The sequence below is a fragment of the Auxenochlorella protothecoides genome (genome assembly GCF_000733215.1).
Source record: "Auxenochlorella protothecoides strain 0710 unplaced genomic scaffold scaffold24, whole genome shotgun sequence".
Taxonomy (NCBI): Eukaryota; Viridiplantae; Chlorophyta; class Trebouxiophyceae; order Chlorellales; family Chlorellaceae; genus Auxenochlorella; species Auxenochlorella protothecoides.
In genome coordinates this window covers 388,857-416,202 of record NW_011934249.1, presented here as the reverse complement: position 1 = coordinate 416,202, position 27,346 = coordinate 388,857, and the positions used below count along the sequence as shown (strand labels likewise).

General features: G+C 63.1%; 9 protein-coding genes across 9 annotated transcripts in view; 2 read left to right on the top strand and 7 right to left on the bottom strand.

Moving 5' to 3' along the window:
• The window catches only part of F751_2553 (hypothetical protein), a gene marked incomplete at both ends in the record, with an annotated part of 2,591 nt that extends 1,457 nt beyond the window's left edge, over window positions 1-1,134 (bottom strand). Inside the window, 2 exons of the mRNA XM_011400305.1 lie at window positions 41-728; window positions 887-1,134. Of these exons, the coding sequence (XP_011398607.1) occupies window positions 41-728; window positions 887-1,134 (936 nt within the window). The remainder of the gene's footprint in view (window positions 1-40; window positions 729-886) is intronic.
• Window positions 1,135-2,044: 910 nt separating this feature from the next.
• F751_2552 (Chromatin assembly factor 1 subunit A-A) lies at window positions 2,045-6,757 on the top strand (the record flags this gene model as incomplete). The annotated part of the gene is made up of 11 exons (XM_011400304.1): window positions 2,045-2,191; window positions 2,296-2,461; window positions 2,645-2,778; window positions 2,956-3,066; window positions 3,212-3,586; window positions 3,779-3,850; window positions 3,974-4,333; window positions 4,436-4,655; window positions 4,871-5,041; window positions 5,252-5,739; window positions 5,900-6,757. The coding sequence occupies 11 exons, from the start codon at window positions 2,045-2,047 to the stop codon at window positions 6,755-6,757; spliced, it is 3,102 nt and encodes a 1,033-aa protein (XP_011398606.1).
• Window positions 6,758-7,070: 313 nt separating this feature from the next.
• Window positions 7,071-8,809, bottom strand: F751_2551 (G patch domain-containing protein 4; the record flags this gene model as incomplete). Its single annotated transcript, XM_011400303.1, has 4 exons — window positions 7,071-7,535; window positions 7,737-8,117; window positions 8,426-8,509; window positions 8,633-8,809. 4 exons carry the CDS (start codon window positions 8,807-8,809, stop codon window positions 7,071-7,073), a joined length of 1,107 nt encoding a protein of 368 aa, XP_011398605.1.
• Window positions 8,810-9,247: 438 nt separating this feature from the next.
• On the top strand, window positions 9,248-11,506 carry F751_2550 (Ubiquinol-cytochrome c reductase complex chaperone CBP3-like protein; the record flags this gene model as incomplete). Its single annotated transcript, XM_011400302.1, has 6 exons — window positions 9,248-9,370; window positions 9,524-9,856; window positions 10,004-10,179; window positions 10,856-11,018; window positions 11,097-11,185; window positions 11,293-11,506. 6 exons carry the CDS (start codon window positions 9,248-9,250, stop codon window positions 11,504-11,506), a joined length of 1,098 nt encoding a protein of 365 aa, XP_011398604.1.
• A 186-nt stretch (window positions 11,507-11,692) lies between these two features.
• On the bottom strand, window positions 11,693-14,935 carry F751_2549 (Putative rRNA methylase YtqB; the record flags this gene model as incomplete). The annotated part of the gene is made up of 6 exons (XM_011400301.1): window positions 11,693-11,797; window positions 11,975-12,312; window positions 12,623-12,876; window positions 13,105-13,280; window positions 14,168-14,300; window positions 14,586-14,935. The coding sequence occupies 6 exons, from the start codon at window positions 14,933-14,935 to the stop codon at window positions 11,693-11,695; spliced, it is 1,356 nt and encodes a 451-aa protein (XP_011398603.1).
• Window positions 14,936-15,670: 735 nt separating this feature from the next.
• F751_2548 (hypothetical protein) lies at window positions 15,671-17,610 on the bottom strand (the record flags this gene model as incomplete). Its single annotated transcript, XM_011400300.1, has 5 exons — window positions 15,671-15,796; window positions 15,947-16,348; window positions 16,553-17,020; window positions 17,210-17,329; window positions 17,452-17,610. The coding sequence occupies 5 exons, from the start codon at window positions 17,608-17,610 to the stop codon at window positions 15,671-15,673; spliced, it is 1,275 nt and encodes a 424-aa protein (XP_011398602.1).
• A 955-nt stretch (window positions 17,611-18,565) lies between these two features.
• On the bottom strand, window positions 18,566-19,905 carry F751_2547 (hypothetical protein; the record flags this gene model as incomplete). The annotated part of the gene is made up of 4 exons (XM_011400299.1): window positions 18,566-18,873; window positions 19,033-19,279; window positions 19,481-19,654; window positions 19,813-19,905. 4 exons carry the CDS (start codon window positions 19,903-19,905, stop codon window positions 18,566-18,568), a joined length of 822 nt encoding a protein of 273 aa, XP_011398601.1.
• A 903-nt stretch (window positions 19,906-20,808) lies between these two features.
• F751_2546 (hypothetical protein) lies at window positions 20,809-23,654 on the bottom strand (the record flags this gene model as incomplete). The annotated part of the gene is made up of 8 exons (XM_011400298.1): window positions 20,809-21,054; window positions 21,259-21,485; window positions 21,708-21,841; window positions 22,017-22,199; window positions 22,378-22,520; window positions 22,675-22,771; window positions 22,963-23,139; window positions 23,338-23,654. The coding sequence occupies 8 exons, from the start codon at window positions 23,652-23,654 to the stop codon at window positions 20,809-20,811; spliced, it is 1,524 nt and encodes a 507-aa protein (XP_011398600.1).
• A 709-nt stretch (window positions 23,655-24,363) lies between these two features.
• Window positions 24,364-27,087, bottom strand: F751_2545 (hypothetical protein; the record flags this gene model as incomplete). The annotated part of the gene is made up of 7 exons (XM_011400297.1): window positions 24,364-24,527; window positions 24,672-24,762; window positions 24,935-25,289; window positions 25,496-25,693; window positions 25,888-26,030; window positions 26,315-26,588; window positions 26,801-27,087. The coding sequence occupies 7 exons, from the start codon at window positions 27,085-27,087 to the stop codon at window positions 24,364-24,366; spliced, it is 1,512 nt and encodes a 503-aa protein (XP_011398599.1).
• Window positions 27,088-27,346: the final 259 nt, after the last annotated feature.

The window sequence follows — 27,346 nt, the reverse complement described above, 5'->3', positions numbered from 1 at the left end:
CGCGCTGCGCCGCGCCGCAGGCGGTCAGCGCCTCCACCACCTCCGCCCCGATGGCCGTGGAAGCGGCGCCGGGGACGGCGCACGTCCCGCTGCTGCTGCCGGTGCCGCTGTCGTCATGCGCCGAGGCGCTGCCGTCGGCCAACGGGCCCATGGCCAGCAGGCGGGCGGCCAGCGCGGCGGCGGCCAGCTCCACGTGCGCCGCGGCGGCGCGCAGCGCCTCCACGCCCGAGGCGGCGGCGACGGAGGCGCGTGAAGCCTCGTGCGCCGTCCTTTGCCCCGCCAGCCAGGCGGCCAGCGCGGGGCACAAGTCGTCGTGCACCTCGGCCGCGGCCTCCAGCAGGTCGTGCTGGCGGGCCAGCAGGCGCAGCGTGGAGGCGGGGCAGGCGGGGAGCAGCGCGCCCAGCGCAAACAGCGTCGCGCGCAGGCCGCCCAGTGCGCAGGCCAGGCGGGTGCGGGAGGATGCGTCGTCCACGGCGTCGCTGAGCGCCCGGGCCGCCGCGGCCGCATCACCACGCAGCGAGCGGGCCAGGGCCCTCCCCGCGCCGGGTAGGGCATCCAGGAGCCGGGGATTGGCGGCCAGCATCGCGCCCAGCACGGCGCGGGAGCCAGGCAGGGCGCCGAGGAGGGCCGCCGCCTCCAGGACGAAACCGAGGCCGAGCAGGGGCTTCACGGCCCTGGACCTCAGGGCCGGGGAGGGGGCGTCGTTGCTGTGACGCCTTGTAGTGAATCTGTGGGGTGTAGGGTGGTGGGACGCAATCGTGCATGACCTCTGGACACACATGCATTCATCACGCCATCGCCCCCCCCCCCCCCCTCCCAAATGCAAACTTGGCAGTCCCCAGGACCAGTCAATGATAACCGCTCATCAGAACAACCAAGTGCTCACAGTGATGAAAGGACTTTTAGCGTCAGCGAGGCCAGGGTCTCGTCATACCCCGGCTCGTAGGGGCGTGGGAGGTACACCAGCAGGGACTGCAGCAGGCGAACAAGGGAGGCGTCCTCCACTGCCGTCCGCCAGACATCTGACGAGCTGGCTTGTGACAATGACTTCAAGTCAGATGCAATGTAGGACCTGGTGTCCTCATAGTCCTGATCCCCCGGCCCAGCAGCCGGGAGAAAAGGCAGGAAGGACATCGCCCCCTGTCAGACGCTGACTTGCGTCACCTCATGCTTGTGGGTGGATGCATTACACAATGCGAGGTATCAAGGGTGCAAGGGGATCCCATGGAACCAGCCTTTGCCCACCATGTGGCTTCCTGGTCGGTGCATTGCCTTCGCATGTGCTTGACACTACCCCGCCCAGACTCGGATGGAAAGAGTGGCTGCGCTTCAAAATCAGGCCCTCCTTCACCTCCTGCCACTGCAAGCTGCCACTCGCTGCAAGGCACTCACGCCAGTCCAGACCCATCCCATTGCTATGTGCTGCTAGATAGAGATCGGCATGGAGGGCTCGGCTGGGGCGAGGCAGGGCACAATAGCTGCCCTCTGGACTCGACCGCCTTCGAAACGGGCATCGTCACCTTCTACTGACCAGAAGGTGGCAAAGCCGACCGGTGATACCTCACTTGACGCCATTAGGATTGTCGATCTATCGGAAGAGGCATGCCGGGAGCCACCCGTTGACGACGAGACTGGCTCCCGTGCTCCAGATGCTGCCATATGCGTGGGACCCGACATCACCCCAGTGGCGGAGCGAGGGGTGAGTAAGGGGGTCGATAATCAGCTGGCATCTGCGTGACCTGAAGTCTCTCTGGATGCAGTCTCATGTGGCAGAGAGGTCGAAGGGGAGACCTGCAGTCCTGCAGGCCCAGCTGTCATTCTCAAGCCCCTTCTCCCCTTACCTCAGGACCCAACCTCCAGCAAACGACGGAGTGTCGGCCCGTCGGACTCCACCCCGCTCAACAAGCGTGCACGTGTGACCACCAAAGGCGAGCATGCAGCCTTGGATTTGCAGCAGACCACCACAGAGGCCTCCGCGAGCGCCCCGGCGCCAGTTGACACCGATGCCAAAGTCCAGGAAGACCCTGCAGACCTTGGGCAGGCCATGTCTCAATTAGGAAAGGAGGGACTGCTGGAGCACCTGAGCAATCGCAGGGCAGGCCTCATGGGCACAGGGATGCCTGCTCCCCTGCAGACTTTGCCTGAGGAAGGCAGTGCGAGCACCACCCGCATCCCGTACTCGGATGCCCAGGTGAGCAGGGGACTTGAGGGATGGCAGATTGAACAGCATGAGGCATCGATTCCCCAATCTCCTCGCTCAGCAAACGCCCCACCTTCCACATCCTTTGCCCGCAGCTGGCGTCCCGCATTGCATGGCAGCCCCTCCCCCTTGCCCGCCTGGTGGAGGCCCTGCTGCCCCTCTTCAGCGCCCCAGGGTCAAACGGCGCTCGCATGGGACATGACGTGCTGATGAGTCGGATCTGCCTCCTGGCCGCCAGGAAGAGCTTTGCTTCCAAGAAGAGTGAGCCTGCCGGATTGCTGGGGGGTTGATTGGAGACAGAGTATGGGACGTGCATGCCAGTCCAGGGCTGCACGCCTCACGGAGAAGGGAGTTACAGCATGATGGACGTGGTAGCTGCCATCTCCCCAAGTTGACACATCTCACAGTCATGTCAGACTTCTCAACCTGCTACCACACTGCCAGGCTTGGACCCTCTGCTGAATGCCTTGGAGGACACCAGCTCCGATTGCCTGTGGCGGTGGGACCTCCGAGAATCGCGCTTGCTGCCGCATGGCCTCAGGGCACGAGGGGCGGCTGCCAAGAAGGAGGCAAAGCTGGTGAGAGGGGACGGGGGGTAGGCACATGCATTGCTTTCTGCACTGGGGGTGTCGAGGCACAGCTGGTTGGGGTGACATTGAGTTTGATGTTTCATGTGTTTGGCCCATTTTTTGGTGACAACAGCTCCTGATGCATGATAGCATGGTCCCCTTCCTCTCCGATAACATCAACGACAGGTCCAGGACAGTCTGACAGCACTCGATGCACTTACCGAGGTGCTGAAGACTCAGGCCGAGGGCGACCCACCAACCGCCAAGCTGCACAAAGTCTGGGATGCCTGGAGGAAGGTGGGGAGCTGCGGGCGGCCGCTTTCCTATGATTCGAGGCGGATGGTGGAATCTGCCGCCACTTCTGTACTGCGAGTGGTCGAACTCCTCACCCTCAGTCTTACTGCTCCCTGTGCAGACTCAGGTCCACACGCCAACGTCACAGGCGGCTGCTGTAGCCGCATCGCCGGCACCTGCAGAGAAGCTTTCCGCACCCAGCGTTGCTGCGGCCGCTGCCGCCCTTGCTCCCCCCGTCGAGGACAAGGCTCGACTGCAGGCAGAGAAAGACGCTGTGCGTGCAGCGGAGAAGAAGGCTCGGGAGGATGCCAAGGCCGCTGCCCTGCAAGCCAAGGTGGACCTGAAGGCTGCCAGGGAGGCAGAACGAGCCACGGCCGCCGCCGCGGCAGCGGAGGCCCGGACCCAGGCGCGCGCCGAGCGCGAGGCTGAGCGCGAGAGGCAGCGAGCGGAGCAAGAAGCGGAGAAGGAGCGGCAGCGTGCCGAGCGCGAAGCCGAGCGGGAGCGCCAGAGGGAGGAGCAGGAGGTGAGGGCGAGGTGGGATTGGGAAGTGGGGACGTCTGGTGTTCAGATTGGTCTGGATGATCAAGCTGCCAGGGCCCTACCCTCCTACAAATCCCTGCATCCCCTTGTTCTTAATTTCTTCCTGGATGCATGGTCCCCTTGCGCTTGAGTGCCAGGGCTCAGGCCTGTGCCTCCCCTTGCCCACTTCTTGCAGTTGGCCAAGCTGTCCCGCAAGACCGGCTTCAAGGACGGCCAGGAGCTAGGGAAGGCCCGCGACATGTTCAAGGTGCTTGTCGGACAAAGGCCGCTGAAAGTGGGGGAGTTTGGATGCCATCACCCTCACAGCCACGACGCCCTGGGACCAGTGTGGCATCTGGGACCAAGTCACCCCGACCCCAACCCCGTGCAGAGCTTCTTTGGGGGAAAGAGCCCCGGCCCCGCCAGCACCCCTCCCAGCAGCGGCAGGGGCGCCACGGTGGACCTGACGACCCCCGCAGCCGCCGGCTCCACCCCCGCCCACGCCAGGGCGACCCTGGTGGGCCGGCGCCTGAGCATGGCTGGCACCCCCGGCGCTGCCGGCCCTCGAGGGCTCACCCCCAATACTGGCGGCCAGCCGGCCGCCAGGGAGAGGGGGTACGCGGAGCTGTTCCTGAAGCCGGAGGGCGAGCCTGGGGCTGTTCCGCCACCGGCGCGGGGCGACAGCATGGACGCCGAGCTGGCGAGGGGCCTGGGCGAGGCCGAGTCGGAGCGAGCCTTTGGCGAGTGGCTGGTGCGGGCGCGCGCCCAGCGCCGGGCGGCAACCTTGGAGCCCCGCCTGGGCCTGCCGCCCTCCTGGGCGAGGCGGCGCGGCGCGGCGGAGGCCGCGCGCGAGCGGTACCACCGCCTGCGGGACGACGGCGTTGACCCGGCGCAGGTCCGCACCTGGCGCCGCAAGCTGCTCTGGTTCCCCGCCGACTCGGCGAGGCCCGCCTTCCACGGCTCCTGCTCCGGCGCGCCGAGGGGCGGCGTGGGGCCCCGCAGGCCCTGGGCCCGTGACCCTGTCTTGGACTACGAGGTCATGTCCGACCTGGACTGGGAGGAGGAGCCGGAGGGTGAGTGAGAACATGGGGGGGCAGGGGTGGAGGGGGGTGGGTGATTGCCACTTTTGAACCACGGGGCACTTTGTTTGGGGGGGGTCATGGGTTCAGCGGCGCAGCGTACGTTCGAAATGCACTGCCGTGCGCGCGAATGGCATGCACCTCCCAGACCTGCCGAGTTCGAGCATGGACGCTGCGTTCCGACCTCTGGAAACCCTAAACACACTCAGGCACCTCCCTGTCTGGAGACGACGAGTCCGACACCGGAGGGTGCGGGGAGGAAAGCGACGCGGAGGGCGGCTCCTTCATGGTGGCAGATGGGTACCTGTCGGAGGACGAGGGCATCCAGTGGGGCGACGAGTTCGGGGTCGAGGACGCGGCGCAGGAGGTCGCCTCGTCAGGTGCACGGGAGGGAGCTCGGCCAGGCCTCAGCGATGCAGGTGAGAGGAGTGGCGGAGTCCTCACGGTGTTACATCAGGAGGCCTCATGCCGGTGCGGCAGGCTGCACCAGGAGGAGGTGTGCCGCACAGGCGTTCCAGGCCTGGACGGAGGTGCTCGAGGGCGCGCCAACCGGTCACCCAGCCCCCTCCCCGACCCTCCCACACGCCCAGACATGGCACGGCTGCGCAAGGCGTTGCAGCTGGGTGCCCTGCTGGAGAGAGCCAAGCGGGCGGGGCAGCCCCTGATCATCAGCAGGCTGCCACGCTGCGAGCAGCTCGACCAGGCGGGTGCCGCGGAGTCTGCGGCCGAGACCGCCGCGACCAGCGGCGGCCACCTGAGCGCCGACGTGTCGCTGCTGGACGCCTTTGCCTTTGTGCACGGCCCCTGTGCTGCGGGGGTCAGGGTGAGGGCGCCAGAGACCGGAGTGGGTGCCGGCGGGGCCGGCCCGACCTGGGAGGCCGCGGACCCTAACCAGGGGGCCAGCGGGGCCGGCAGCTCAGGCCCCGCCGACGCAGATGCGGGCGCTGGCCGGATTGCAGAGCCCGCGGCCAAGGGCTCAAAGCCGCGGTCGGGGGCAAAGCAGTGGGACAGGCCTGAGGAGCTCATGCCAGAGCTACTTCGTCTGGTCCTGCTTCAGCCGGGCCAGACCAAGAAGGAGGTGCGGCGCTGTGTGGACAATCAAGGATGTGGGGGTCCAAGGGAGGGTGTCCTCTTGGATTTTTAGAGGTGCTGTGTGGACGCGGCGGGATCTTTCACGGTAAGAGCGGTCGTCGATGCAGTTGGAAAACAGTTTCCCCTCCCTGCACTCCCCATCACAGTACGTGGACGCCTTCATTGCGGCCCACCCCGACCTCCACATCTCCCGCGCCTGGGTGCTGGGCAGGCTCGGCGCCCTGGTGGAGTTCAAGGGCCGCACCGCAACCCTGACGCCCCTGGCCCTGGACCCTGTGAACCATTTACTCGCTGAGTTCAACATCGACAGGGGCACCGGCTCCGTGACTGGGCCTTCATGCGCCCAAACGATCACCAGCAGCACCCCCGCCCCGGAGCCCAAGCCGGCGAGGCAGCAGCGCACCCTGCCTGCAGTGCTGCGGCAGCGTGCGGAGGCGGCGGCGGCGACGCGGCCCCCCGTGCGCGACTGGGCGCAGGCACTCACGCTCGTGGAGTCTGGGACCGGGCCCGCACTGGCGGCCCTGCCCACGCAGCTGGCCGCCCTGCTCAGTCCCCGTGAGGATGATGCGGAGGAGCGGGGGCCTGGCGCTCCTGGTCCCATTCCCGCCTTCCTCTCTGCGGCCGTGGTCGAGCGCCTGGCGGCCGACGGCCCTGCCCGCGAGCCAGAGACTGTGGAGCCCCTCGCCGCAACGCTGCACCTCCTCCTGGGCCGCATCGCGGAGGGAGCCGGCGCCTGCACTCACGAGGATGCCAGCGCCTCGCAGATGGCGTGGGCCGCGCCGCGAGCCGGTCCCCTGGCCGCCACCCTGGAGACCGTCGCCTGCGAGGCCCGCCTGGCGCCGGCACTGCGAGCCGCGCTGCGGGCAGGCGGCGCCGCGGCGGCCAGCGCTGAGGGGTGCCTGGGCCTGCTCAGGCGGCATCGGGGGATCATGGAGCGGGCGCTGCAGGGGGCCGAAGGCTTGAACCCGCTCCTGCGGCTTCTGGAGGGGGACTCTCCTCCCTGAGGCTGGCCGCAGGCGTGCCGCAGATCGGCCAAAGCCGTGTGCACGCCCCTGCGCGGTTGGTTCAGACACCTCCTCCTGAGAGTTGCCGGGACTGAAGGGGAGGCCGTGTACCCCAGGACTCAACGACATGTACCCGGTTGACAGCGTCTGCTGCCTGCACCGAAACGCAGCATTCCAAACCTGATGCCAGGGTTTACACAAAGAATGAGAGGGAGTGGAAAATGTGTGGAAGGCAAGCGCAAGCTTGCGGATGCCAGTGCCCTCTGCGCGATGCCGGCCCAAAAGGCGGCAAAACTCCATCCTCGCAAATCCCCTACGCCGCGAGCCGAACTCGCTTGCCCTCCAGGACGAACTGGCGGCTGCCCTGCAGCTTCCGGAGCAGCACCGCCGCGATTTCTTCCTCGCCGGGCATGGCATCGTGCGCGTGTCCCTTGGCCTGCAAGCGCACGGCCACGTGGGAGACCACGTGGCGCCCGACTCTCTTCAGCGAGGCGCCGCTGGGTTTGGCACCGCGCAGGAACTCCTGCGTCACCGCCTTCCACCTCACCAGCGCCTCCCAGGGCCTCGCCTCCGTGCTTGGACCCGCCGCCTGTGTTTGACACGCCGCATCCGCGTGACACCCAGCCCCGCTGTTCTGGGCGCCATCCTCGCCCGCCTCGTCAAACTGGACCTTGGTCCCGGTCCATGCCACACCGCCGACCTTGACGGCCCGCTGGGCCTGGCCCAGACCCACGCGGCCCTGGGTCTTGCTGGCGTGCGCTGCCATGTAGACGCCCTCCTGTGCTTGGGGGCGGGGGGGGGCCGGTCGTGAGGAGCTGGCGCCAGGGGGTCAGGACTCAGGCCAAGCCATCGGCACACCTGAGAGGGGCGCACGTCAGAGGCCGGCCCGCGCCGCACGCTGCCGCTGGCATGAAAGAGGGAATGGTGTACAGAGCAGGCAGGTGTGCCAGCCCATACCCCGAAAAGGCCCCCCCTCCACCTGGTCGTCCTCGGTGAAGCCGCGCTTGGCGTCCTCCTGCGCTTTCCTCATCCCCTCCAGCACGCCCGCTGGGGAGAACATGCCCCGACCCCACCAGCCCTCCAACTCCGTGGGCCTCCAGAGCGCTGCGGCAGCCGCCGCCGCAGCGCTGGCCTCGGCCGAATGCACCTCCACGACAATGCGAGGCGCGGCAGGTTCCTGCGATGCCGGCCTGGCATCCGCATCGCTCCGTGCTTTCTTGCTCTTGGAGGTCCTGCCATCTGGCACGGCGGTGCCGAGGGCTGCCGCCGCCGCCGCCGCCTCTCGCGCCTCCTGCGCTCTGATCCTCGACATCTTGCCCTCCCTGCCGCCAAAGCGGCCGGCGGCCAGCCGGGAACCACCCTGGGTCAGTGCATCCAGCAGCGCCAGTTCGTGAGCGGACGCCGAGCTGGCAGTCCCATCGCGATTGCGGCGAGACACGCAAGTGGTGGCGTCATCCTCGCTTTCGCTGCTGCTGCTGCTGCTGCTGCTGTCTTCATCCTTCTTCTGCGAGGCAGGGGCATGGTTAAGGAACTCACAAGCAGGCATGGTAGCAATGCGATATCCTTCCGGCAGGAGCTGGGTATATATTTTGAAGAATACTCTCACAAGACGTTGTACAACTTTCCCACCAGAGCCACATGCCCTGCTCACAAACCTGCAACCCTCACCACGGCATCAATGGCGGCAGAGGACTCGCTGTACGCCCTCTCCCACCAGTTGTCGTCCCACTTCCAGCTGGCTCGGCCGCCCACCTGGAAGAAACAGGGACACAGGGTCAGTCAGTATTATCGCTACACACCTGCCCAAATTGAGGCACGGCAGCTCCCATGCCCAGCTCCCATGCCCAGCATCTCCAACCCCCCTTCTTCACTCACTCCCACGCTGTCCTCCTTCTTTTTCACTTGGATGGCCTCCTTGATGCCCTCCCCTGTGCGTCCCAAGCCCTGGCCTTTGTCCCAGCCCATGGTCTTCAGCATGCGTTCGCCATACCCTCCGTAGCCAGTGGGTTTGACCACGCCCACTCCGGCTACATGGCCGGGGGGCAGCTTCATCCTTGCGTCTACACAGTAGTGTCAGAGAGTAGGAAGCGTACTGACTCCAAGAGGGAGGCACGGCCTTGCGGTACGCCGTCGGGGCGCGAGGTTCGAAGTTCGAAGTCGATGTCCCACGTACAGATTAAGAGTCTCACATAACAACCATAATGCAATACTGAAGCCTAAACGTCTTGGTAGAGTTCGAGGGTTGTCACATTTCGTTCCAACCTGCATGTCTAGGGCGCGACAAGCGGTCGCGCGCCACAGGTTGAAGGCGGTCTCTCGTCCAGGTATTACAAGGGCGAGGACCGTCTCATGGTTGTCGACTGCAATACAGGCTTCAGTCCAATAGAAAACGCATTCTGTATTTATCCTAAAATTCGGGACTTGCTTCGATTACTCCTGAACCTCAGGGAGGCTCTTGAGGCCGCCCGCTGAGGTCGTCCCCCGGGCGCAATGCTTCGCCAGATCGGGCGATGTGGAGGGAAGGGCGTTGCAGCGGCTGATTTGGCCGTAAACCAGTTTGCTGCATGTGCAGGGGTGCAGACCTGCAGGGTGTTCTGCGCCCAAACCTCCACAGTGAGTCATGGGACTGGATGCTTGTGGTTGCAGCCGCGCCTGGGTCACCCTGTGCGCAGCAGCCACCTAGATCCAGTGACTCATCATGTCAACAAATCCCATGTCATGTAGGAGCTCCTTTACCAGACGCCTGTGGACTCTCTCCAATTTCAGAGGCAGGCCCTGCTGGACCCACTGGTGACATCCTCCCCACTGCGGCGCGCCGCGCTGCGGCTCTTCGGCTACTACAGCCGCGAAAGCCGCCACATGCGCGCCGGCCAGGCTCTCCTGGAGGCGATACAGGAGCAGGCGGACGCGCCAAGCTTCTCACGGGCCTTGCAGGTGCCAGGCAGCTTCCAGCACCAACACGCAGTCTTAGTCTTGCATGTCTGGCTGGTGCTGCAGCGGCTGCGGTCAGAAGGAAAGGACGGCAAGCACCTGGGGCAGGCCATGTACGACGGCTTTCAGGATGACGTGGAGAAGAGAGCGAGGGCCACCGGGGCCAAGGTGTGTTTCTGATCGAGGAATCGGTGGAGAATTGTGGCCCGGCCCCTGAAGGAGTTTTCATTACCATGCGGTGTTTCTGAGTCTATTCAGACAACTTGAAGACTTTCTGGGCCTCAAGGTTCTTCCCCCTTTACCATTTGAATTCAGGTGCGCTTTAGTAAGTTTCTGAAGGAGTATGAGGAGCAGTTTTACGGATCAAGCCGATCCTATGACCGTGCAATGGAGGGACAGACCGACCTCGCAGCCGCCTTGGCGAGGAACGTGTACATGATGGACCCAGAGAAGCAGGAGGCTGCCAATCTGATGGCAAGATACGTTCGACGGTACGTGCAAGTCCAAACGAGGATGGAAAGGGCTTGTATGTTTTGGAACACCAACTCGCCTTGACCAGACAGGACTTCGTTTGTTGGAAGCTCCACATCATCCCATGTCCCCCCTTCGTGCAGAGAGATTGCATGCCTGGCTCTTACCCCCACCGAGGCCGTGATGGAGGGGAACATCAAGTTCTCCACGGGTTTCTATTCGCACATGCCTGCTGAGGCAGCTTCAAGGAGGACAGAAGATCTTGCAACAGCAACAACAGCAGGAGCAGCAGCAGCAGCCTTGTAAAACCACTTGGATGAATCCAGTCTAGTGTGCTTGTGTGCTCGGTCCCTGTATAAACAGGATAGATACAATAGCAACCATCAGTTCAGCATTGAGGATTTGGGTTTGGTAAAGGAGGTGCCTGGATAACAAGGCAACCCCCTCACCCCACGTGCCTCGACTCGAAATTCATCGCGCCTGCAGAATATTTTGTGTCCATGCCAGGCATGCACCTCGCACATGCAGCCCTCGGAGGCTTCAGATTAATCTTTCAACTGGCATGACAGACGGAGCGTTCCTGCTGGAATGAGCACGAGCGTGTCGAAACGGTGGGAAAGAGAGCTCCCACGGTGGGGTTGCCAGCTCACATGCTCTCGCCATGCTCGCGACTCACGCCGTCTCGCCATGCTGCAGGTCCAAGGGCAAGCAAACCAGTGATAATCGGATAGCCATCCTCTTGGGAGCCGTAGCCGTCGCTCTGGGGGCATGGGCGTGGCGGAGCTACAGGACCAGGGATGGCCCTGGTGATGACAAGGCACCTGGTGCCAGTCCCTTCAAGTTCCCCAAGTCCGCCAAGGTGACGCACATCAGGTGCTTGAGAAACTAGAATCCTGCCTACATTATGCCCTCACATCAAGCAACCCTTCTTTCACAGGCAAGTGCCCAGAGCAGCGGCAACAACAAGAAGAACAAGGCCAGGAAGAGGGAGGAGCGGGAGCGCAGGGCAGAGAAGCGGGAACAGAGGTGGGGCGGGGGTGCAAGATAGGGTGCAAGGGGATTGGGTGGTTCCCTGAGTCGCTAGCTTAGAGATTTCCTTGCCCAACACCTCTGACTACACCCACCCCTGGCAGGCCGGCCGCCGCGGCGACAGCCAAGGGCCCGGACGGCAGCGCCCAGCCTGCCGGTGCCCCAGGATCAGGCACCTCCGTCATGAACTACACCTACTTTGACAGCGCGCGGAGGGACACGGTGCTTAGCGCGGCGCCGCGCAGGGCGGCGCTCACCGCCGCCGACGTGGCTGCCCTGGACGAGAAGCGGGGAGAAGCCGGTTCCAAGCCCCGATGATGGGTTTCTTGCTTGCGGGCATGCTTGGCATGCTGTAGGCTCCTATCAACTACTGAGCGGCCTGGAGGGACAGAACACAGGACTGTCGGGAGATTTCCTAGACACAGAAGTGATCGAGGCTACAGCTCTTTAAGACGGTCTAGCCGGATCTCACGGCACGTCGGCAGACACACCACTATGCCCACATCAGCGCGCCGCCTCCTCGGCTCGCAGCGCGGCCCTTATCCTCTCAGCCTCCTCCGCCGTCAGGTCTCCCTGTGCGTCCAGGATCCTGGCACTGGCTGCCTCCTCCTGCGTGCGGGCAGCGGGAAGGAGGGAGGGGGGTGAGCTCGCTGCTGTCCTGTATGGATTCGATACATGATCCTCCCACATGGTCCAAACCGGCAGGTCGGGGGGGTCTTCATGTTCCCCCATGCCGCCCCACCTTCCCCCTCCCCCTAAAGCGCACCAAGATACGCAAAAGCCTACCTCCGGCGTGGCCTCCCAGCCCTCGATGTGCAGGACGTTGTTGGTGCTGGCGCCGTCGAGCATCGTGGGGTGGGCGGGCGACAGCGTCCACCGCCCCTCCACGACGAACTTGTAGGGGTAGGCACCCGGGGGCAGCTCGCGCCGCAGCTCCCAGCCCCGCCCCCGCCGAGTCAGCCCCACGCGGTTGCCCCAGCCCACGTCCAGCCCCGCGGCCTGCACACGGCGGCAAGTGGCGGGGGCGGCCAGGCACAGGACCGTGCGCCGCGCCTTCCTGCCCTGTAGCACGTCCAGCGCGGCCGCTCGCACGGCGCCCAGCTTGGGGCTGCAGGGGCGCAGGGCTGTGAGGTGTGCGTGTGCATGGGGGAGTGTCACTCCGCACACCCACCACATGTAAGCCAGGGCCACCGCGGGAGCACGGCCCAGGCCTGGACTGAGGAATTGGGGGGAGGGCGGTTGGTTTGCCTGAGAAAGTCCAGGGAGATCTGCTCCGAGCGCCTGGCAGCCTAGGTCATGCGCCATGCGGGGGCGGGGCAGCAGTGGGTCCACGCACAGCTTGCCACCCTAGGGCAGACCTGGGGGCCGACTGGGCCTCGCTCCCCGATCCCCACAACCTGACAAGCGGACCCCCCTCCCCCAAGATGTGCCCACACATCATCGCGCCTGCCGTGCAGTGGATGTAGGCGGTGCCACCCTGGCGCTGCATGGACCCCTGCAGCGCGGCCACCGCGGCCGGCAGGCCCATGCGCAGGCTGTGTGCGTCAAAGTCGCGCAGCGGGCGACGCACGTGGTCGATCCGGCCGGAGCATGCGGCCAGGATGGGCGCCAGGTCCAACCCGAAGTAGGCCATGTCCGAGTCCTCCTGCAGGGACAGGATGGTGCCCACCTCCTCCTGCGACACCAGTCTGCGATTGAGGAGGGGAGTTGGGGGGGGTCATGATGGAATCCATGGACTGAGGTTCATGATGGTCCGAGCAAAGGATATGGGGAGAGGGCTAACATCGATGCGGGCCCCAATATGAAATGCAGTGCCTGGAGCGTCAGGCTTCTCTTCATATACTGGCCCAAGGCAGCGCCGTCTGATTTCAAACTCGATTGAAACCAGCCCCTGTCGCCCCCTCGCGGCAGCCCACCTCTCGATGTCCTCGGCTGTCTGCGGGCAGGATCCCACGATCAGGTTGTCGAGGATGCGGGTGTAGTTCATGCCATCCTCGTGGCAATACACAAGAGAGGCGCTGCCCATGCGGGCCTGCATGGTCTCGGTGTACTCCTCCGACAAGGCCCCACTGGCACTGGCAGCCGTGCTGGCCTGGCTTGAGTTCTGATTGGGTGGGCTTGGCACGGCCCCTTCTTGTGCAGATCGAGTAGATTCTGCAAGCGAGGGAAGCGATGAAGAGGGTTGCTGAGGCAAGCCCTGAAGTGCAGTGTGAACGGAAGGTACAAGGCCTACCCTTGCCGACCAATAATGCAGTGCAGGGGCCCTTCTGTGCATCCCAAACATCCTTTTCTCTCCCTGGAGGGAGCGGTGCACCTGGTTGGGCTCTGCACATGACGCAAGGGGCGACTGGCGATCGACTGCGATGCAAACATGCCCCTCCATCAGCTGCTCTTGGTCCCCTGGATGGTTTCCAGCGGCTAGGGGTGCAGGGTGCGGCGGGGTTGCTCATGGTCATGCCTCGCATAGCGCCTCGCACCCACGGCGTGTGACCAAGGAGTCCTATGCCAGACAGAGAACTGAAAGTACAAAGGTCTGCAGGGGAACAAATAATATATCGGACTTATCACACGGTTTGCCTGTGCATCGCTAAGATTCAGTGCAAACAATCCGTGTCGGGATCCACGACGATGATATGGCCCCGCTAGGGTTTGCCAAAACTGGAGGGCCCCTGGATTCCAAACATTTTGAGTGCCACATTCTCAAATGATACTCAGGGACATCAATGCATTAGTCCTGAATGTTCATTCTCATGTATCTCCAGGCAGTCCAGTTACAGTGTGAACAGCGGCCAATGGATGCATATGAGCAGGAAACCTCAAGCAAAACCACAAACACGGACAAGTTCACTTTCGGACCCTCTTCCATGCGGTGCACAGAAGAGGAGCTGATGGTCGATTTAGGAGCTTCAGCTGAGTCACTACCCAGCTGGCAGGCTCGAGCTCTGAAAGGCAAGAAATGATGGCATCAGTCTCCTCCACACCCCCTGGGTGACCTGTGTAGCACATGACCGCCAGCAAGCCTCCCGGCTGCAGGATGTCAAAGGCGTGGCTGAGAGCCGCCAGGCTACTGCCAGCTCGTGTTGCCTCTGTCTTATCACTGCCCGGTAGATAGCTGTGTGGTGAAGGAGACAAGGAGGCAAGTGTGTGTGAGAGAACAGCCCTCATGCAGCAAAAGCGTGAAGGTTCCTGAACACGGGCGTCTGTTCTCAATCAGGACGGCAGAAATCGTGCCTTTATAGAGCGTTACACACCACATGGACAACATGTCAACATGCCTGATGCTGGTCAGGACTCATGCTCAGAGAGCGTACCCCATGTCCAACATTGAATCTTGCCTTCGTTCACCCGGCTGCTCCCCTTCGTCCTGCATGTCCCCAACGCCCCCATGACAGCTTACCCCAGATTGAAGCAGATCAGCTTTGCAGAGTCGTGTCCCAGGTGCTCGGGCATGGTCTCATGCCCTGCGTGGACGAGCTTCAATTCCGGCATTGCCTCCGGTGCCAGCTCCTCCTCCAGCCGCCGCCGGGTGGCCTGTAGCGCGGCTGCCGAGATGTCAAAGCCCACTACCCGCCCCCCGCCTCCCACACACCGTGACAGGGTGAGGGTGTCATGGCCGTTGCCGCATGTGGCGTCAATTGCCGTGTCGCCTGGCTGCAGGATGGAGGGGCCCAGCATGCCCAGCACATCTGTCAGCCGAGCATTCTCCAGCCATCGAGCTGCATGGGAGGCCTGGGTCCGCACGGCCATGGAGCGGGACGCATGGTTGCAGAGAATCATGTGATTGAAGATTGTCGACCGGTGAGTGCCAGCCACGCCCAGGCGAGTCATCATGACGCCCGCACTTGCTATGGCGACCGTGCTTCACGACTGCGCATGGCGTTGTAACCGGCAGGTAGGCAGTCGGCCTCGACCACCGTCCTCTATAGTAAATAAGTAAGGGAAGAGATGATCAAAGATGGATGTGCGGTGGGTTAGGTGCGCCACTCTTTCGCCTGGGCCGATGTGATCGTTGAGTTATAGGGTAACCTCTGTGCTGACCTCACCCTGGGATTTTCCTCAGTGGTCTTGCACAGAAGCCTGATCTCTGCTGTGTCTCTTATGGACTCTAACTGGCCTAAGCTGAGATTAAATCTTCATATCATCATCATGGTACATGAGGAGGAGCGTCTTGAGGGTGGGAACGGGAAAGGAAAATCCAGAGACTGTCATATCATGTGCGTGCACAAAGGTGTGACAAGGGGCCTGAGGTGCAGCTGTATCAGAGGCCAGGGTCAAGGTCTGGCTACTTTTGGGGTATATTAGTGCGGTAAAGCTATATGTAGGCTTGTAAGGTTGGGCATGCTCGGGGCCAAGGGCACACTGCCCTTGCCCTGATGTGATTTTCTCAGGTCGGCAGGAATGTTGCCGGAATCAACAAAAATTCAAGGGTAAGCTGCCACACTGGCTAGCTTTGGGTGAAATGGTCAAGCTTGCTGCGATCGATCAGTCGAGCGTGGCCGACTTCCGCCCACAGAGGAGCGTGCGCCAGCTGCTGCGCTTGGGCCGCCCGCCATCCTTGCGATCGGCTGGGGTGTCTTGGGGGCAGTCGGCCTTGTCAAAGGCAAAAGCCTGCACAGGGGATGTGGTGGTGCCATTGTCAGGTGGCTCAGGGGCATGCCAACAGGGCATGCACGTCGTTGCCTGCAACAGCGCTTCAGGGGTCCCCGATGCAGCGAAACCCCAATCCATAAACCCTCCCAGCAAACACCCGCTGCTCACCTTGATGGCAATACTGGCCGTCCTCTTGGCCGAGATCAGGAAAGGGGACTGGATGCGATCCTCAAACTCCCTCCTCGCAGCGGCTGCCTCCGCCTTGCTGGCCTCCGCCGCCTCCCTCGCCTTGTCGGCCTCGGACCTGGCCCTGCATGCGTCCACCCTGTCCTTGTCTGCCTGGACCCTGGCCTCGGCAGCTTTTGCCCTCTCCGTGTCGGCCTCCGCAAACGCCTTGACGGCCTCCGCTGTCGCTCGGGCTACCGCCACGCTAGCCTCCTCGGCAGCCTCCCTCGCCTTGTCGGCCTCGGACCTGGCCCAGCATGCGTCCACCCTGTCCTTGTCTGCCTGGACCCTGGCCCTGGCAGCCTCCTCCCGCTCCCTGTTGGCCTCCGTGATGGCCTTGCCGGCCTCCGCAGTCGCACAGGCCACGACCACGGCTGCCGCCTCCCGCGCCACGGCCGCCTCAGCTCGCGCCTCACCGGCCTCGCTCGCGGCCGCCGTGGCCGCCGTCTCCGCCCAGGCCAGGGCCGCGCGCGCCTCATCGGCCGCCGCCTGCGCCTCGCCGGCCTCGGCGCGGGCCTGGCGGCGCTCAGCTGCACGGGAGCCCGCCACCTCGCGCATGCGCGCGGCCAGCGCGATCGCCGCGTCGCGCTCCTTCTGCGCCTCCTCCAGCCCTGCTAGGGCCGCGTTGCGGCCCGCCTGCACAGCATCTCGCTCCGCCTCGAGGCGGTCAGCCTTGGCCACGGTCAGGCGCAGCACAGACTCTGCACGTTCGCGGCGCTCGTCCGCTGCCGAGCGCTGGGAGTCCACCGCCTCCGTCTTCACCCTCTGCACGCCCAGGCGGTGCTTGGCGGCAGACAGCTCCATGGTCAGCCGGGCCACGTTCTTGGCGGCGGCGCACGACCTGACATTCACGGCCTGCAGCTGAGCCTGCAGCGAGTCTGTCTGCGCACCCGCGGCTGCCTGCGCGTCCGCGGCGAGGGCCTTCTGCAGGGCGCAGGACGCCATGCTGCGAGCCAGGAGGCGGCCCAAGGCGTCGGCCTCGGCGACAGCCTGGTCCAGCAGCTTCTCTTCGGCTTCCTATGTTGGTCGAGAGGGACGGGACGGCAGGGGCCGGGTGGATGGATTGTTACACGTCGTTGGGGGTGCGAGTCATGCGATGCATAGGTAATTGTAGTTGGTGAGCGGTCACTTCAGCCCAGGAGGCTGTTTGAATTCACAGCTGTCAACCCCCACCCCCCGCATCCTGCAGGGCAGGCACCCGCTCACCACCTCCTTGCGCTCGTGCGATGAGCGCAGCTTCAACAAGAGCTGGGTTATCGGGAGGAGATCCTTGACATCTTCCGTGTCGTGGCTGTCGCCGGGGCGTGCGCGATCAGCAACGTCGCCCTGCTCGGGAGGAGGGGCGGGGGAGGGTGGTGTCTTGGTCGGCCAACGGACAAGCATTTCGAAAATCCACCAACGCATGCGGAAACAGATTGATGGCAAGAGTGGTCGTCTCAGTAGCTTACCGAATGATTGACGATGTCGGCGCAGCAGGGAGTGCCGGGGGAGTCGCGCCTGACAGGGCTCAGGTCATGGAGCCCGGTCCGCTCTGCCTGAGGACCCTTGGTTGCCGAGTGGACGCTGGGCCGCCCAATGGCAGCCTCTGTGGTCTGTGGTACGTCCATGGTGCAATTCATGTGGGGTGGCATGCCTCTGGAGCTCGGGATCTGGCGAAGGAGGGCGGGCAAGAATGGGCTGGGGAATGGCCGAGCACTGGGACCGGGGGTGCTGGAGGAGTACCGAGTACTTCCAGTAGCTGCTGCTGGAGTGCTTGTCAATCAGAATGGGGTGTGATTTACCTAGGAAGAAGATGGATTTCAGTTGTTTAGGGTGCGTTTCCGTTGGCGACTTTTCAAATCTCCTGTAGACCCAGGATGGCCGTGGCACATCCACAGGCCGTGCCCCTCCAGCGACGGCTGACTCGCGCCGCAATTTTCCTGAAACGAGCGGATGCTCACGCCGATGTGTTACAGATCGAGAGAGACCACGCGGTTGCTTGAAAATCATCGAGGTTTCCATATCCCTTCTCTTCAGCCCTCCGGAGTGTCTCCGTGACCATAGAGCCAAGAATGAACCTTTGAGTTTTTGATTGGCTTCTAGCACACCATTGTCAAAACTGCAACGGATGTCGAGAAGAAATCCAGCCTTATAGAAGTCAGCTAGGGCGCACGAGCACTATGTGCATTGCACACATGATTCGTGCGTCCTCGCAATTTGTCGAAGCAGTGCAATTTGTCGGCCGCCCTCCTCGAGAGCCGCCGCACCATGGCTGTATGAATTTGAAATGGAGAGAAGGGTTTGCTCAGGTAGTCTTCAGCGGAGTGATACCCTGCACAGTTTGTCCGGTGTCTCTGCACTTAATTGCTGGCTGAGGAGCTTGCTTGTGACAGCCAGGATGCCAACACAAGAAGAGATCGTGATTCAAAAAATGGAATGGTGAGCCAAAACCATTGATAAAGAATTCGTGGAAAGCAACCAGGGCGACTGACTCTCACAGCAAACATGCCGTCTTCACTCCTCAGCCCATGGTTGAGTGCGTCGCGCCGGACCTGCAGTGCATGCTCCCGGGCAAGAAGCTGCCTATGCTTTGCCCTGCTCCCTCTTCGCCTTGTACTCCATGGCAGCCAGCATGGCCGACCGGACCCTTGTTGAGGCACCCGGACCCAGGCCCTGACCCCGCTCCAGACCCGCGGGTGGGGCCGGGCCTGGACCCTCTGCCGCCGCGGCAGCCTCGTCCCTGCCGCCAACAGCCGGGCCCGCCGCCCCGACGGCGCCTGGCAGACCGCCCGCGGCAGCAGCCTGCCGGGATCGGTACTCCAGCGCCGCTGCCAGCCGGTCGGTGGCTGTGGCCTTGGTCTTGGGGTTTTGCTGCGGAACAGGCGCCCCGCCTGCACCGGCGGGGAAGGTGGGGATCCGACGGCGTGTGGGACGGGTGATGCCTCATCCTGTCAGTGAGCATGGGAGCCTGGAGTGCCCAGTTCGAGACATCGCAGCCCCACGAACACCACCACCCCAGCGCCCTGTGCACACTCCCCAGCCACGCACACCTGGCCTGCCAGCCACCATGCCGCCGTCCAGGCTGCCGCGCACGGTGCCCGCGCCGTGGAACAGGCGCTGGCGGAGCAGGATGTAGTGCCTGTACCGCTCCAGCAGCCAGGGCACGCCCGCCGCCTGCACGTCCTGCATGGTTGGCTTGCGCCCGGCCCGGGCCTCGAAGTCGCTCACCCAGGGCCGCAGCGCCTCCTGCAGGCGGCGGAAGTGGTGCAGCTCCGCCTTGAAAGACTGCAGCACGCCCTGCTTGGTGGCCGGCGGCGCGGCGCGCACCGCCCCCCCGGCGCCAGGTCCCGCGAGCGGCGCGGGCGGCGCGGGCAGGCGGCCCGACCCCGACCCGGCCAGCGCCAGCTCGGCGCGATAGGCCCGCAGCGCGCGCGCCGTGGCGTGCCGCCTCGCCTGCCCCGCGGCGATGGCCGTCCGGTGCTCGGCACTCTTGGGCACGCCCGCCAGGTGCTCCCCCGTACACGCCGCGTAGGTGGACGGCGCCCGCGCGGTCTGGGAGGCGGCCATGCGCGCGCGCGTGCGCGCGCCGACCACCCGCCCCGTCCGCGCGACCGACATCTTGGCCCGGCAGGCGGCGCTCATCTCCCGGCCCTTATTCCAGGCCGGCTTCCCCTGTGTGGGAGAGTGCGAGAGATGGGTGGGGGTGTGCTGAGGGGCGCAGCCCCCGACACTCCCGCCCGCCGCCTTGACACACGCAGAGAGTGCGGCTGGGCTGCTGCATCGGCGGGCGCCTCCCCCCCCCTCCCCTCCCCACCAGGGCACACTCAGACCTTGAGCTTGGAGGAGACGGCGGCGCGGTACTCGGGGTCCTTCCAGCGCTGCGCGGCGCCCTGGCTCAGCAGCTGCCGGGTCTCGGGATCCATGGGGCGCCCCTTGTTCCACGCCTTCCGGGGGGGCCGGGGCAGCGCAGGCTCAGGGACCTGAGGTGTTGGAAGATGCTGGGCCATTGCATGGCCTCGCTGCTGAGGCTGATCGCAGGCGACATCCGATGCGATGCTTGCGTGCGCGGCTGCAGGCTGTGGGGCGGGGTGTGGGGGCCCAGCCACATCCGGCTGAGCGAGGACCTGGGGCCCCGAGACGGAGGCCAGGCCTGCGGGAGTGACCATTGAGGGTCGTAAGCTCGGGCATGGTGCCGACCAGCCCATTTCAACACAATCCGGCCCAGCGCACCGTGGGAGGAGGTAAGGCGTGTCCTCAGGGACCGGAGCGTGGGCAGCCCTCCTGTCGACGGCCGGCAGGCTGGGGGCCCAACCACCGAAGAACCGCCATGCGTCCACCGGTGCGGCCCCTTCCCTGGACGCATGCAGAGCGTCGTCATGCATGCAGCATGAGGCTCAGCAACGGCGCGATTGCATGCGCTCGCGCATGGGGTGGGGTCGCTGAATACCCTGGCTCTCCTTCTTGGGAGTCCCGAGGCGTACAAGCTAGCCCAGCCGCGAACACAGCGTATGCGGGAGCTTCCAGTGTACGTTATCAAGCTCCACAGTGTATATTGTACTCGGTCGCACCAGCGGGGGGCGCGTCACCACGCACAGAGTTGCATGGAGGGGCATGTTGCTGCACCGATCGTGCGCGCGCGTGTACCGGGATAAGGGCCCTCTCCGTTGCAGGAGCCCTAAGCAGCTCGGGTGAGAGGAATGTACATGATCTGCACCGATTACCACGCAAGCACACTCCTTGGCAGCATGAAACAAAGTCAGAAGACGGTCTGAGAGGCACTGAGCTCAGCGCTGGGGTTCAACGGACAGGCGTGGACCTGCCATCATTTACCCCGCGGTCGACGCTGCGACGGGGGCAGCTGCCCCAGGGATGGGGACCTGGTTGTCCTCTGGGTAGGCGTACGTGGGTGAGGCAGCCCTCTCCAGAGCCGCCCCCATCCACGCGAGGCGCTGCTGGGTCCAGGCCTCCAGTTCCTGGACCTCGGTTGTGAACTGGAGCTCCGGGGTCGCGTACCAGTCCTTGAGGGTGTACTGTCCCCACTTGCCAAAGTCACGTAGGATTGCGGGCTCGATCTGTGGCGGGTGGGGTGGAGTGTGGGGTTGCCCATGATGTATGGGTGGGCAAGGGGGCAAGTGAGAGGTCCTGTAAGGAGAGTACATTCATCGTTGCTAGACAGCCGGAGTTGGTTTCCCCCGTCGGTGCACCCTCCCACCACGCAGTCCAGCACCCCTCTCATTGAGCCCATCCCATTCCCGCCACCCCGTCCAGTGACACACCTCCTGCACGGCGTCGTTGATGAGCGTCGACACCTTGGCGTCCGACCAGTTGCTCGCCCGCAGCGCGGTGAAGCGGGTCGCGGCGGCCTCGCGGAAACGGGTGTCGTTCCACACCCGGCGGAACCAGCCGCTGATGCCGTCGTACGGGTCAAAGACGCAGCGCTCCTTGTCGGCGCAGATCAGGAAGCGCCAGCCGTTGGGGGCGATGGCCGAACCCCCCGCCACACCTGCAAGTAGAGGAGGGACATGCTTGCTGAAGGTGCCTTCCATTGTTGGTGCCAGCAACTCTGAGAGGATGCGGGACTCTCGGGTCTGGAAAACACACCAACAGGCCCAGCAAGGATGGGGCTGGCTGTCGACTGGTTTGCACACAGGGCCACCATCTGCCAGCTAAGTCTCCCTTCCCTTCAGCCCCCAGGCCCGTAACCCCCACGACCACCCCATCGCACCAGGCTCGCTCTTCCCATTCTCCTCGTAGCCCTCAAAGGGGAAGCCGCAGCATTCGCCAAAGGCCTCGTTGTAGTCCCAGGCAGGACCCATGGCGAGGGGCTGGTCGACGTCCTTGTGCATGTAGGTGGAGCCTCTGCTCGGCGGCAAGGGGTGAGGAGACTTGGTTGGGCGAGTGGCAGTGCATGGCGGTGCAGGAGACTGTGATGTTTTGGGGAGGGAGATCTTCATGCATCCCGATGCATGGCCGATGCCTTGGCAAGTCTACCCCGAAATCAAGAGCACAATGAATTGCATCCTCCGAAACACACCTGTACCCATCGGGGTTCTTGCTCAGCTCAGTGAAGAGGAAGTAGTCGACCCAGGAGGGGCCGTCCACATACTTGGTGTAGCCGTCCTGGGGGTCCAGCCATGTGTCAGCAAAAAGGGCTGTCTGAAGGTCGGTCAGGTACTTGGCCAGCCAGGCAACAGCAGTAGGCTCGTTCTTGGGGTAGCTGCGAGGCACAGAGGGCGAGGCAGGAGGGGGGATGGATGGGTGCAGTGGTCTGTGAATGGGCTGGGTTCTGATACCTTGTGCAGAAAGCAACATGGCGGGAGAGTCACCAAGCTGCAGGCCCCTTCATCATTGCCCACATGTCTGTGCCAGCCAGCAAATAATCCCACCAACTCTACCTGAGCACAAAGGGGTCCTCCATGCCGGGAATAGGTCCCACAGGGGTGTCGTCGGGCTTGATGTTGTCGTTCTCAAAGGCAAAAAGGTAGCCGCCCGTGGGGTTCTCTGCCGTCCACTTGCCAATGTCCACACGGTCATTGTCCTGCAGCAGGAGCGGTGTCATGAAGATCAACTCATGCATGCCAGGGAGAATGAGGCAGGTCCTGGGAGAAACGTGGGGGTAGGGGCCAGGGGAGCAGGGCCTTGAGGTGTGCACATCGAGGCATGCATCACCCATCCCAAGGCCCACCGCTCACCCGCTTGATCTTCTCCTCTCCAATGTAGATGCCGTTGTAGTTCTCCAGGGTCAGGGGGGCACCATCCTCCACCAGGAAGAGCTCGAACCAGACAGTCCTGGGTTGGGGGGAATGGCGAAAAGGTCTGGTGGCTAATCGAAGAGCAGCAGCAAGCCAACACCAATGGGATCCCACCCATCTAATTCACAGGCCTGGGAAGCAGGCCAAGGACCTCTACCTGGGGGAGAAATCTCTCAGACTCCACTCCATTGCAGGGTTACAACACCCTCACACACATCTTTTACCCACCTGGAAGCGTACTCTCCAGTGGCCCTTGCCATGTTGTAGGCCAGGTAGTTTCTCATTCCCAGGGTCAGATCCACCTCGTCCCCACCATACAGCACCCAGTCGTTCTCCTTAGGCATCCCCAGGAATTTGAGGTTGTCGTTGGTGCCATTGGGGTGGATGGTATTCATCTTGTAGGACCTGATTCCAATGTGTGGGGGAGGTGGAGAGTGAGAAGGGGGATTAGAGGGCCTGGCGTGCTGCCCATTTGCGGAGTCCAGAGGTCAACGCAGCACACGATGGAACATGGAGAGGCAGGGCTACAGCAGGCACAATGTCCTGACTCACTCCAGCTATGTCCCCCTCCAACCCCAAAGCCCAAAATGCCCCACTGCCTACTTTTTGGCAGCCTTCTTGCTGCTGTTGCCACGCACTCCGACCTTGGCCTCTCCCTCGTGACTCTTAAAATCGGCCCCATTGGGGCAGGTGCAGTAGTTGAGGACCACCGTCTCCTCCAGGGGAATGGGTTCCGTGCTCTCCAGGATCACCACGGGCAGGGTGCCGGTCCAGCCCAACGCTTCCAGCCTCGCGCAGCAGGCTCCAGATTCCGCCTCAGGGGCTGGTGCGGCGTCTGCCTGCTGGAGACTCCGGGTGGAGGCACCCTGGCAGAGGGCTGCGCACGCGGCAAGCGCGAGTGCAACCGCACTCCAGCGCATGGTGGGCAGCGACGGCGTGACGACTATTATACTCGACGCGGCAGGCTTTCGAATCTCTCAGAACTTGGTGCAAGACATTACATCGAGAAGGGACAGCTTTAAATGCCCATGTGCACAGCTGCCACCCTCGGCGGGGCTGGGGTGGTTCAGTCTTGGACCAAGCTACGGCTCCCTGGCAGGCTCGCGCCCGTGAAGAACCCGTGTCCGCAATTCTGGGCACCGGCACAGGCTCTTGTGCCCTTGGAGGATACCGCGTGGGTAATCATATACAATACTGTCAAGCTGATCGCGACGATGCTTTAGGTTGTACTGGGCGCACGCCTGGTCACTTCGACGCGCTCGTACCTACACACGGTGGTGATCGGGGGCGCCCCTTGCCTTGACATATTGTCTTTAAGCTAATTCGCCATTAGAAACGCAAATCATGCCAATGAGGGAAGCTTCGGCACTGCCTGCAATAGCTGATGGTGACCCTGAGTCGAGCTTGCAGAGCGGGACCCCTGCACAGGCATTGCAAATGTCCAATCGATCCCCGCATCCCTCGTGGCTCCCTTGTGGTCTTTTATGGAGTGGATGTCACCTTAACTCAAGCAAGTATAGAGCACAAGTATTCGTGGCCAACTTCTCAAAAGATGCATAGACTTGGCAGCGGTGTGGCTGGGCATTCAGATATATAACAGAGGTTGGGTCATGTGGATTACCTGAATGTTCACCCAGCCAGACTTGCGGTAGCAATGGTGGGGAAGTTCTCGCCGGCAGGCACTAGGATGAGGTCGCTGGTGGGGTACACATACTTCCCAGAGGCCACCAGACTGAACTCTGCATCCAGCCACCCCAGCCTCTGCATGAGCCAGGTCTCCAGGTCCTGGACCTCTACAAGACATTCAAGGGAGGAGGTCCAGTCCAGGGTCAGATGCCTGCAGGTTCTGGGGCTACTGATGCAAGAAACCTGCCTCCGCAGCATACCCAGATTCCGTGACACCCAAGCCCTTGGCTGCAATTGCACAAGAAACTCACCGGCGGTCCACTGGGCCTCGGTGGAGGCATACCAGGACTTGAGCAGGACCTTGGAGTAAACCTTGTAGTCACGTGTGACGGCCGGGTGGATCTGCAGGGCGTTTTTGGGGGGCGGCGGGGTTTGGCATGAGCCTCACGTGTTTGCGGCCAGGTTCGATGCGCGGTGTCAGGTGGGAATGACACACCCGGCAGGTTTCAACGAGAGCGGCTGCGTCGCTGCACACCCCACCCATAACAGGAGCCCAGCCTCCCCTTGCCTTGACGGCCGTGCTGTTGATGAGGCTGGAGATGGCGTCGTCCGACCAGGCATCCGCCCGCAGCTCGGCCCACCGCTCGGCCGCGGCCACGCTGAAGCGGGTGTCGTTCCACATGCGCCTGAACCATGTGCTGACCCCGTCGGTCGGCTCCACGATGCACCGCTCCGGGTCCTCGCAAACCAGGAAGCGCCAGCCGTTGGGAGAGATGGACCCACCCCCGGCGATGCCTGGTCCGCTCTTTCCACCCTGCTTGTAGCCCTCCAGCGGATACCCACAGCACTCCCCAAAGGCCTCGTTGAAGTCCCAGGCGGGACCCATGGCGATGCCCTTGCCGGCATCCTTGTGCATGTAGATGGAGTCCCTGTGGTGGAATTGCGAGGAGGGTGCATTGGACTGGTGAAGCCTGCTAAGGGCGGGGCAGGGACTGGTGCTGATGCACATGTATGGGCACAAGGCGATGGTTGACTCACTGATCTAAATGGTTAACAGAGGGCCCACCCAGCACAGACCCGCCAGATGCCGGCCAGCCTCGTCCTCCCATAGCCAGAGCACTCCCACCCTCGCTACCTGTAGCCGTCGGGGTTCTTGGTCACCTCTGTCAGCAGGAAGTAGTCGATGAAGGTGGGCGCCTCAATGTACTGGGTGTACCCCGGGCTGGCTGTCAGGTAGTCGTCGGCCAGGATGGCGGTGTTAAAGTCCAGCAGGTACGTTGACAGCCAGCTGGAAGCCAGCTTGTTCTCGCTGGGCACCTTGGACTTGGGATACCTAGAGGTGCGTGTGAGTGTGTGGAGGGGAATAGAGAAGGGGTTGCTCCATGCTTTCGCTTTGATACGTGTACAGCGCTGTCAAGCTGGGGGTCACCTCCCAAAAGCCCTGAAAACCCAGCGGATAGAGCCAAATCAGGCGGCAGCCTTTGCGCAGTCAGGCTGCCACCCCATGTACCCCTTGTCAGCACGCACTTGATGACAAATGGGAAGTCGTAGCCGGGCAGGGTCGCCGTCAGGAGGTCCGTCGGCCCATAGTTGTTGTTGTCGAAGGCGAAGATATAGCCGCCAGACGGGTCGGCGGTGGTCCACTTGGTCACATTGACACGATCTTTTCCCTGGCAATGGCATGGTGGGGGAGGAGCGGCATGAAAGGTATGGACGACAATATTAAAGTGTACCTACACAAGAGTTGTAAGAGTCATGCCTAGCTTCAAACTTGTAATGAGCTCTGGGAAGGGTAGCAAAATTGTGTCGTGCCAGGAAATTACTGGCGTCTGGGGTTGGCTACTCACCATCTCTATACATACACTGGTCTCCCCCCACCCCGCCCGCAGCACTGTCCATGTGTTCCTCCAGTCAACATAACAATGCCTACGTCTCCTTTGTGCCCTCCACTCACCCGTCCTATGTGCTCCTCGCCGATGTAGATGCCATGGTAGTCGGAAGGGGCGATGGGTCTACCCTCAACCACCAGAAACACCTCGATCCAGACGGTGCGGGTGGCGTACTCGCCCGATGCACGAGCCAGGTTGTAGGCCACGTAGTCCCTCATGCCGTCGGTCAGGTCCACCTCGTCCCCGCCGTACAGCACCCACTCGTTGCCCTTGGGCATGCCGAGGAAGGAAGCACTGTTCTTGGTGCCATTCTTGTGTGTCAGTCGCAGCGTGAAGGACCTGCAGGAGAAGTGGTGGTTTGCAGGCTAATTGGAGGTGAATGGGCCTTGTAAAAGAATGGTATACTGAGTAAGGTGCAGAGATACATGCTCTTGATGTGTACCAGGCGGAGCAGGTGAGGCCAGCTACCAAGCGTAATCGGTGCTGCCGACACCCACCACACGGTTTCGGCACATTCCGGTTTTCATGTGCCAATCCGGATCCGTACTCACTTTTTGTCGAAGAGTGCACTGCTGGATCCATGCACGGACGCCACGCCGGTGCCATTGTATTCCTTGAAGCCGGCGCCATCGCTGCACGTGCAGGCCCGCACCTTCACGTCCCCACCCTTGTTCGTGATGTTCTTGCCGCCCGTGTCCAGCACCACCACCGGCAGGTTGCTCGAAAACCCAATGGCGGCCAGATCCTGGCAACATGAATTGCTTTTGTCCTCCGCTGCAGGTTCCTTGGCCAGCAGGCGCCGGGAATCGGCAGACGCCTGGGCTAGGAGTGCGGTCATGACCGCAACCAAGATCAAGATCTTCATGAGGGGTCCGTGTCCTAGGCAATTCCACAGCACTGAGGGTGGCGGTAATTGCGGTAATCTACACTTTTTGAGTCCCCCGCACAGCCAATTTATGCCAAACGTTGAACCTCGGGCCCAAGACGCAGCAGTTTCCAGCTTCTTCTTGGACCAGCCACGGCCAATGTGCTTCGCCTGATCGATCTCGCCGCTGGGACATGCACAACCACGTGGAGCGGACTCCTTTCGCAGGACA